This window comes from Cheilinus undulatus, linkage group 11, assembly GCF_018320785.1.
Source record: "Cheilinus undulatus linkage group 11, ASM1832078v1, whole genome shotgun sequence".
Classification (NCBI taxonomy): domain Eukaryota; kingdom Metazoa; phylum Chordata; class Actinopteri; order Labriformes; family Labridae; genus Cheilinus; species Cheilinus undulatus.
The window spans coordinates 10,356,760-10,367,059 of record NC_054875.1 but is presented as its reverse complement, the minus strand read 5'-3'; the positions used below and the strand labels follow the sequence as shown (position 1 = coordinate 10,367,059).

Genomic DNA, 10,300 nt, shown 5'->3' with positions numbered 1-10,300 from the left:
CATACCTCCTCATGAGGATAAGTCACGCTCTCTGATGTTCCCGGCCTCTTTGTTGCGAATGAAGCAAGCACCATGTTGGGAAAGATGGAGCCATAACCCGCCTGTGTTTACCTGCAACAGAGTCTGAGTATGGAAGTGAGATAATTATTAGTTATGAAACAGAGAGGTAAAGGGCTGCAGTCATAACAACTGCAGAGACAAGCTTTGTGTTGATCTTGCAGGTTAGTTACAGTGATGTGTTGCAGTGGAGGGTTTAGACACAATCAGGTCTGGGTGTTTCATAGGGCTGGAGATGCTTTCTGACATGAATGATGACCAAAATTACATCTAACAGAGCAAACAGTAAGATAGCATTTCAACAGAGCCCTACAACAACAAAACAACAAAAACAACAGATGCAACATTTTACTAAGACAAAAACAAGACTTAAGTAAGAGAAAGAAAAACACTGCTAACAATGCATGGCAAATTTCATGGGACAACCTCCAGGTAAACAACTCAATCTACACTAGACTACACATCTAATAAAACAATGACAAAAACTTGACAATATATTTCATCTACCAAGGGGAGCCACGCAGAAAAAATTGGGAACCATTTCTAGATTTAAAAACATACCCACTCTTTACTTGACTTAATTTTCATACCATGTTATTTGGGGCCACATGTTTGAAAATCATAGCAATCATTTTTTCTGAAAGGAAATTATTTAGCAGTTTGTTTTAAATATTCAAATGCATTGCAAAACAGTGATTTCTTCATGTTTTATGAGGTGATCATCTACAGATGATAAATCTTTAATTTTCATCACCACATGCTTTACTCTAATTTCTTCCACATACCTGTCCACGTCTCAAAACACCAACTCTTATCATTCAATCAATAAATCAGTATTTATTTGTAAAGTGGCAATTCATAACCACAATTATCTCAAGTCAGGACACCACAAAGTTGGCAGGTCGAGTTTATATTATTTATAAAGATCATTAATAAATCCACCATGATCTCTGCATTAAACAACGTTTAGCAAGAGGAAAACCGTCCTTTAATGGAGCAGAGAACTTGAGCAGAGTCAGGATCATGTTAAACAGACTGTTGAAGCTGTGCTGGAGTCGTAAAGGCATTAAAGAGTTGCAGAAAAAAGAAGTAAGGAGATGCAGAAAGAGAGGAAACAAGCAGAGCAAGTCCAAGCCATTAAGAACAACTTATTTCCTTGCATACGGCGATAATGTCAGTAATATTGTTGTGTTATTAGTTAGCTGTTACAGCCATGTTTGATAAAAGACTGAACATTCAAACATTAGCATTAGTAGCTAATGACAAAATGTTGATAGTCTGAGTACAACAGAATCATTACAACATGCTCTTGTACACATGGTCTTCAGAAAAAGCCTACCTGCAATTTCCACATACAACGACTGCACCAGCGCCATGGTTTTACTCCAACGGAGCACTGCGCCACAGCACGCAGCCCTGATCAGCAGCCAGACAACCCAGGAGAGCTGCAAGTTCCCACATAGTACATCAACAGCTGATTATTTTACCTTTAACCAGCAGGAGTCCATGATATTATAGCTTACGACATGGGTGTGTACATTAGGAAGTTAAAAGGTTAATGCTGAATTAAGGATGTGTGGTTTTATGTAAAATGTTTTGGCTAAATGTCCTGAAAAGTTAACTTTTCCTCGTCAGCAGCGCCATTGTAGCTGTGACCCACTGACCCTCTGTGACCCTTTGCTCTCGCTGCAGGATGAGATGTAATGTTGATATAGTGATCGAGAGTCTGTGCATTGTGTTGTATTTTGAAAGTAACGGCTACTCCACACTCTTGACTTCCTGTTTGGAGCTTTCTGATCAATGGGTATTTATGCGGTCTTGCATCGTATCTCCAGCAAAGTGCAGTGGAGTGGCACTCCAGGGATGCGCCAGTGCCGGACTGGAGTGCGGGCAGTGTAACTGCTCCGATTTACTAGAGAGAGAGCGATTTGCCAGCAGATTACGGTGCAGCTGCTGTATGTGGAAATTGCGGGTAACTTGATTATTTCTGCTTTATAATCTGCTGGATTTCAATTGGATGAATTAATATATATCTAATTTGAGTCTGAGTAATTGTATTGCCTCATTTTTTTTAAAATTTAGGTGTTTTTATTGCTTGTCTAGAATGTCACTAGTTTGTCATGTTATTTTACCAATATTAAAAAACAAAAAAAAGAACTGTTTTAAATTGTCATCAAAATTGTTTTTCCTTGCAAAATACCCTTTTAAAATAATGACATCAATTAACTTTATGTGTATGGATGCTTCATTCCAGGGGAAAATGCAAATGACTCACACCAAATAAACATAAAATTAGGTATAGAGTGACATAATAAATATGTTCACAAGTTTGGGGGATTAAATGATAAAAACTAAACTATTCATTCTTAACCCTGTGATAAATCAATCATTAATGATCACTTTGAGCCTTGTTTGGTATTAAATTCACAGCACTGTATAACCAAATTGTTGCTTTTTCCCAAAGCTTTTTCACTCCTCGCTACCTACGTCTTACACATCTCAGTTTCTCTAATATCTCATAACTCAGTGTTGTATATCTTCTCTGACCGTTTCTTCCCCAAGCTCTTCTTTGCTTTCAAGTCTGTCTCCACATTCAGCCGTAGATCCAGTGTGAGGAAGGGATGCTGACATTGTTGAATGTAGGGAGTCAAAAAAGGAGACATCCTCACTCGTTGATGATCGTGGCATTTTGACCCTCGTCTCCTCCTGAGACTCAGCGTGCTTTATGTCATCTGCAGCCTTCAGATTATGATGAAGAATGCACTGTCTTAGCTTGAGTTCACCCTGAGGCCTGTGGTTTTTATATCTCTCAGCCTGTATGCTGCAGCTGTTGCTATTTGGGAGAGGTGAGGAGGACTTTGAATGACTCTGTCCTTGACTGCTCTCTGAAGCACTTACAGATTTATCAGGGGTGGCTGAGGGTAAAGTTCTGCCTCCAGCCCTTGACTTGGATCCCCTGAGCTCAGCCTTTTTGGCTCTTTTATGGTTGAACTGACTGTTTCTGTCTCCTTTTCTGCAGATTGGAGCTGAATCAGGAGGAAACACTCCATTATACAGCAGCAGAAACTCTCCCTGACTGTCTAGAGGAAAAATCTTGTGCCTGAGGCGCCGCTTGTTGAAGATCTCCAGAGTTAAATCTAGAGGAGAGCATGAAATAGAGGCAGCAGATAAAATAAGCTGGGTGGTATCACGCATCAGCCTGCAGGGCAAACACATCAGTAAAGTACCCTATTTGATAAAGGGAAGTAAGACTGCACCGTGCATACAAATTATTTAGATAAGCATGACCTTAAAATTACTCAGACATCTAATAACATATCTGCATTAATGCAACAAGCTGGAAATAGCATGAGCTCACCCAGTGTCTCCACAACAGTGCTGGGTATCACTTCTTTCAGGACATCACAGTTTGTATGCAGAGCCGGGTTACAGTTCATCTCCAACAGCCACACCTAGAATAACATGCAAAGACACCATCTGACCAAAAATGTGCATAATATTACACAACTTTAATACTGATCACCCACCTTGAATTCCTCATCAACCATGAAGTCACAGCCAATCAGGTCAAAGAGGCCAAGTCGGCAGTCCAGCTTGGATTTGACCGCCAAGAAACAGTGTGTCATGATCTGCTGCATACGTTTCTGACAAGAAAAAATACAAAAATAGTCAAATACTGCCACAGCAGCTGATTTGTTAGAATTTAGCCTTTTGTAGCAATCAGAGAATATGCATGCAGTTTAGCTGGTAAATTAACCTGAGCTTGCAATAGTGCCTTTCTAGTCGTCTGACTATGCAAAGTGCTTTTAACATTGCAGGTCACAAATCCCTGACTTTCCGGTTTAGAGACTACAGAGTCTACCAGAGCCACAGTAGCTGAAAACAGCTCTTTATGCTGTAAGTGCAGCAGAAGACAGAAAACTTTGTGAGTCAGAAAACCAAAATAAGCAGCTTGAACAAGAGAAAAAAGCTTGAAATACCTGCAGTTTAGTCAAAAGAAACCACATCCTGCCTTTCTTGGGGAGATTTGCATACAAAGTCACAGAGATGTCAAGTAAGTTCAGAGAATTGTTAACACATCTAGTTATTGTATTTTACTTTCAAATTTCAAGTTCTTTTCACAGTTATTTGTTGAAAAATTATTTGTTGTTTTGGTTTGGTGAATAGAAATATTGGAATTTATTAATGTCCTTTCTTGAGATCGACTGTATATTTGAGTATTGAGTATTGCAAGAAAAAGTATGTTACCCTTCGGGATTTCTTGGATTTCTGCATAAATTGGTCATAAAATGTGTCCTAATCTTCATCTAAGTCACAACAATAGACAAACACAGTCTGCTTAAACTAATACCACACAAAATAAAATGATTTCATGTTTTTATTGAACAAAACATGTAAACATGCAACCAAGCGTTTCCCGTAGTTGCAGATCAGGCCTGCACAACAGTCAGGAGGAATTTTGGACCATTCCCATACACTGTGAATGTTTACATGTTTTGTTCAATAAAAACATGAAAACATATCATTTTTGTGTGGTATTAGTTTAAGCAGACTGTGTGTGTCGATTGTTGTGACTTAGATGAAGATCAGAACACATTTTATGACCAATTTATGCAGAAATCCAAGAAATACCAAAGTGTTCACATACTGTTTCTTGCAACTGTATGTCTTCATTTGGATAGGACAGTGGATAGGATCAGAAACTGGGAGGAGGGTGAAAGTAGGGAATGACATGAAAAAAGGAGCTAGAGGCTGGATTTGAACCTGGACCACATGCCTTGAGGAGAACAGCCTCTGTACTTGGGATGCAGACCTAACAGCTAGGCTACTGGTGCCCTGTGTGATTGTACATTTGTCCATACCAAAAATACAATTTCATGGGTCATATCATGAAAAATCTATGCATTCTTGCATTTATATTTCAATATCTGGAGTATCTATTAACCCACACAATATGGAAAATAAGTCAACCAGTCCTTTGCTTGAGCTCCGCCTGTGTCAGAAGACATGAAATCTGAGAGACATTTAAAGAGACAGGCGCTCTGAGAAAGGCTTCAGAGCTGGTTTATACAGCGTCAAAACATTTTCTGGTATTAGATCCATATTATATTGTATTCAAAGCACCACACAGATATTTCACTTATATCATAGTGGACCGTGGTAAAAAATGGACAAAGGTAATGGCATGCCAGCTTTAGTTTAATTCTGTGTGTAATAGCTGCACAGTTAATTGGCTTGTAATTGTAATGAGGGTACTGGCCTCCCAAAATCAAAGAAACATGATGGACTTCAATTATTTTCATTTTATAAAGAAAGTAAACTCCATATGGATTTCCAGTGAAAATATTTTGAATAATGCATTGGCTTATTTACATTATGTTGGGTTATATATAATGTTCTCTATTCTCTTTGTGACAACTTTTCTGGCTATAATTGTGCAGCCTAACTGTGTTACTTACATTTCTTAACAGTCTTCATATGATACATCAGAAAAGTAAGTTTACAGCTAAATCAAGGTCAAAAGAGGGAAATGCTTAGCTACACTTGAGCAGTGTTGGTACTCTAATATAATTTGTAAGGATGCGCAATATAGCATGATATGGGTATAACAGACACTGGCTTTAAAGGGATATTTTGGTATTTTTTAAATTGGAGTGTATGCTATAGGTTTATGCATAGACATTATATACATATATAATGTTGATTGATTGTTGCTTCTTGCTTGTTGTTGATTGATGTATGATGTCTATGGGTTCATGGCTGTTGTTTATTCCTGAAATGTCTGATAATTAGAAAAGATAGAGTTGGAACAGAATGTTTACATTTTGAAACATTGTGTCAGCTGCTGAAGTGGAAAACTGGGCAAAAATAACTACCTAAGCTAAATTTGTTTTTTCGCTATGGCAAAGCCCGCAACCCAAACAGCTTTTCCAATACACTGAGGCGGAATAACATGCCTCACACTGCAAAATAGTACTAAACTCAGAGAATTTCTGGGTGAAAAATACAACACTTGAAAAGCTTATATAACTGAGCCAACATTGTTTTTTGCTCCCTTTTTTTTAGTTAAACTCTCTGAATCAGTGGTTCTCAACCGGGTGGGCATCAGGATCCACCAGGACCAACCTAATCACTCAAATGTACTCCATAAAATTTTTGGAACCTAAAAGAGAAATATTTATTAATATATACTGAACAAAGAGACAAGACAAACAAACATGTATAATATAAATATATCATTACAGAAGGACACACATACATCTTATCTTACTGCATTTTCCCAAGACATCATGGAAACTAGGTCATTTCTTGAGGGATTTCCTTGTTATTTTGGGAAAGCCAGCAGTGTTATCCAAATAAAAGGAGATAGATAAGTAGAGAGTTTCAGACAACAGCAATTTAGTCGTTATCACAGAAAAAACCTAAATGTAAATTACATATTCATCTCATGTCCACTTAGGGCTTCTACAGAGTTTCTGCCAAATTTTTCTTGGCCAACATTCCCACTGGAAAGAGATTCACGGCCCCCTTTCGGGTCCTGACCCACCAGTTGAGAACCTCTGCTTCGTTATTATAAATTATACCAATCTGTGGCGCTATACAGCCTAGTTTCCTCAAGCCTGTCCTGTTAAAAGGGGAAATGCTCATGGAAATCTCCAGAGGCTACTGGCACTACTATCACCAAGTACCTGACACAGCCCAACTTCAAAAATACCAAAATATCCCTTTTAAAAGTAAAATATAAGCAGATATTTTGCTGATATATCAGCTTGTTGGCAGTATAAATCATAAAATATTGGTGAAATGTACAGAAGTACTAACAGGTATAGGTACTAGTCTTGGATGCCTCGCATCAGGAGTTCACTGTGAGTCCTGGACACTTTGAATGAAGCCTAAATCATTAAACAGTGAACACACGGTTTACTGCCCTGCTGCACTTTCAGCTCCCCTTAAATCATCCTCGCTTTACAATGGGGAAACTTTGTGTTTTTTACAATAAAAATGGTGTGCATATCTTGGTACCAATATCAGCAAAAATGAGTTTTGAAATAACAGCATGCTGGATAAAATTCCACTACTAGTATATACCCTAATAATTTGTAGCATCAAGGCTACACAACCGTAATCATCTTTTAATACCATAAAAGTTTTGGAAATGAAAAAAAAGAAGAAACTTTTTAAAAATTTAAAACAGCAGCAGGTGCAATCACCTGGCTTTGACTGAAGCCTTAATGTGATGAAATGCAAAAATCCCACAATCCCATTTGAAAAGGTACTGACAGTAATTTAATGCAGGCTTTGTGTTTAAAATATGCAAATCTTCAACTGAGGGTTTGTCTGCTTTCATTGGTATTTTTTTTTCTCAGACTTCATAACAAAAGTCTTTGAGAGAGGTGTGGTCTGTACTCAGACAAAGTTAAAGTTGACATCATGAGGCTGTTTTCACAGGCAGTGTCTACTCTCATCATGGGTAAATTGACTTTGGACTTTATAAAGGTCAAGGGAGTGCCCCTTTGTAAAGTGTTCAACAATAGATTTGATTTATGGAGTTTGTAAGGTGATTTTAGCTTCTTTGTAACCCACACAGAGTAGTAGCGCTGGTGGTGGGTTTTTAAAAGATAAAACAGATACGTGCTTTATTGTAAAGCACCATGAATTAAAACAACTCCCAACAGCTCATGTGATTCCTCATAGCATGTTGTATTGTCTAACAGGAATGAGATCATCCGAGCCTAAACCACAATCTCAATTAGCTGCATGCACCAACAGCTTTAACTATCACAGTAATTGGTCCCAGAGAGCTACAGCAGACAGCAGCACTCACTGCAAAAACGCCCAGCACCCAGTCCCTGGGCAGGCCCTTGGCAACCTGAAACCTTTCGTTGACGTAGGTGTTGAAGCGCTCCATGGACCAGACGGTTTCCTCCTTCAGCCGGCTGTACAGAGGATTCTTCTTCTGCATGTACTGGAGTCAGACAGCAGGGGGACCACAGACACATGAAGCAGACAGAGAGAGATGGTTAGTGGCCTGGGTAAGGCCTCATCTATTTGACCTCTTTACATACGGTGTAGACTAGTCATGTTAGGAAGCATCGGGTGCGAGCATTATTGAGATTGAACGGCACTTTTGTTCCACTTCAAATTAACTGGATCAGCAGTAAACGGGTTAAGGCTCTTGTGATCAGTTTGTAGCTGGCTATGTAGCAGTCTTAAATAACACTGATGCCTCTTTATCACCAGCAAAGGCAAACAAAACTATTTGAAAGAAGTATATAAAGGTTTTGTACACCTCTCACCCCTGCCCATGCCAGACAAGGAGAGTAACAACCACCACTCCTATAAGAAAGCCTCAGATCCTCAGGTGTGCTGCCAGTTGTTTGAAAGTAAAGTCTTTAAACTAAAGGTGATCAAACATTTTCTATCAGGACCACTCGACTTTGGTATGACCTTCAGAAGAGATAATGCCTCCAGAGTCTGATATCTTTTAAACCACCTCTAAAAATTCCCTATCAACTTTTTTGTATGTAATGTCATCCTCTTACTGCCTTTCTGTCTTTTTATTTTTTAGCTCAGGATGGAGTTCACTTTGTAGGACAGTAACATGTATTTCAATCTGGATAACAAAGCTAGTTTTCCCATGATAACAAGTAAAGTTCTTGACATCATTTGAAAATAACCAAGCTTTATAATGTGACAACATGCGTGTTCACAGAAATAGCTGTGCCCCTAAAAGCACAATGTAATGGCCCTCTACAGGATTTAATAATATCAATGCATGGATCAGTAACATTAGCATAAGCCTCCTGGCTAACATTTGCCTCCTCAGCCAGGGTCACATCATCTTTTTAGTTGACTGGAAAGGGTTGTTGACCAGCTTCCTCCTTTTTTTTCCCTTTTCTAGCATCCCAGTGTTTGTTAAGATCTCAGAATAGCAAAAATGGGCCTTAAATAATATTTAAAGTGTCATAGGACAACCAGTGATCTTAACATTAAAAACAAGGTTTGTAAAATTTAGGAAGCAAGAGGGTTTATATAATCAAACAGACTACATCTTCTGAAGCAACAAAAACAAAATGTGTGGTGTTGTGGCTTTAAAAAGATTTACAGCCCCCCCCACCCCCCCCACCCCTGTTAACTAGACTGTTAGACTGTTTAACATACCCAACAAATTGGCCACTTTCACACCTCTCTGGATTTGTAGTCCATACAAAGTGTTACGGAGCCCCTTAGGGGATGTGGGCTTAAACAAAAAAATATATACATTTCTGGTGTAAACCCGCAAAGCTTTGTAGTTCTCACAAGAAACTATCTCATAGCCATAAGGCCGTTTCTGGTGAGCATGCAAAAGCTTCTTGAGAGCAAAACTATCTTCTGCACATCAGAAATGATCTAATGAGCACAAGAAACTTTTGTGTACATACCAGAACCTTTGGGGGCTCCTTAAAGTGCTCGGGAAGTGCAGACCTTAAAAAACTCAAAGGATGATTTGTGGATGTTTTGTCTGTCCTGGTTCCAAGTTTTCTCCAGTTGTAGATCATGGCTCTGTAATCCTTTCCAGACTAATAGATGTCAATGGCATTGTGCACTATCTGTTCTTTAATTTCTTTAGATTTAGCCTACTTCACTTTCTCAGACAGGCTCTCTAGGATATCTAGATTTAACTAACCTTGCAAAGCATATGGATTCGCCCGTTTCCTTGTTTCTCACTGGTGAATCCATCTTGCAAAGCTCCCATCTGAACCATTTGGGCCCAGTTAGAAAGTGACAGGACCAATCAGTGACGAGGGGCGGTACTTTCAGGTGTGGCGAAGTTGTGACATAAGCAAGCAGCAACAAGAGGCCGGTGCAGTTATGGCGGAGACATTAGCGTGGATGCTGCTAAAGCGTCAGTTTTATCAGAACTTGACAACATTTCTTCGTTAAAAGAAGAACAAAGCACAGCAGTGAGTTGTTTCCTTTTAAAAAATGACAAAAGCCGTGTACTGACATGTCTACAGTCACCATGGTTCATGTTATGCAGCCCTCTAGGTAGTTAAATCCTCTGTAGCAGCTACGTCATGTGTTTTGTTGTCCTGATTGGCCCATAAAGCCTCTGCCCTTTCCCAAACACTGTCTATGAGAGATTTATCAGATGCCAGATGGGTGTGTTTCACACACCCATCTGGCATGTCAGGTTAAGATTTAACAGGACTGGCAGTAATCAGGTGTGGCTATGAAACCGAACTCAGCGATCAAAAAACTA

At 39.1% G+C, this 10,300-nt stretch overlaps 1 protein-coding gene across 4 annotated transcripts in view; it reads right to left on the bottom strand.

Moving 5' to 3' along the window:
* ttll10 (tubulin tyrosine ligase-like family, member 10) overlaps positions 1 to 10,300 on the bottom strand; it is a 74,864-nt gene that overhangs the window by 475 nt on the left and 64,089 nt on the right. For 3 of the 4 annotated variants that reach the window (XM_041799480.1, XM_041799479.1, XM_041799481.1), the window contains exons 10-15: positions 7,883 to 8,023; positions 3,585 to 3,701; positions 3,416 to 3,509; positions 2,605 to 3,194; positions 1,397 to 1,502; positions 6 to 123 (exon numbers count right to left, since the gene is read on the bottom strand). In XM_041799480.1, coding sequence (XP_041655414.1) covers positions 23 to 123; positions 1,397 to 1,502; positions 2,605 to 3,194; positions 3,416 to 3,509; positions 3,585 to 3,701; positions 7,883 to 8,023 — 1,149 coding nt within the window. In that variant the 3' untranslated portion in view covers positions 6 to 22. The remainder of the gene's footprint in view (positions 1 to 5; positions 124 to 1,396; positions 1,503 to 2,604; positions 3,195 to 3,415; positions 3,510 to 3,584; positions 3,702 to 7,882; positions 8,024 to 10,300) is intronic. The other variant, XM_041799482.1, reaches the window with a different exon arrangement.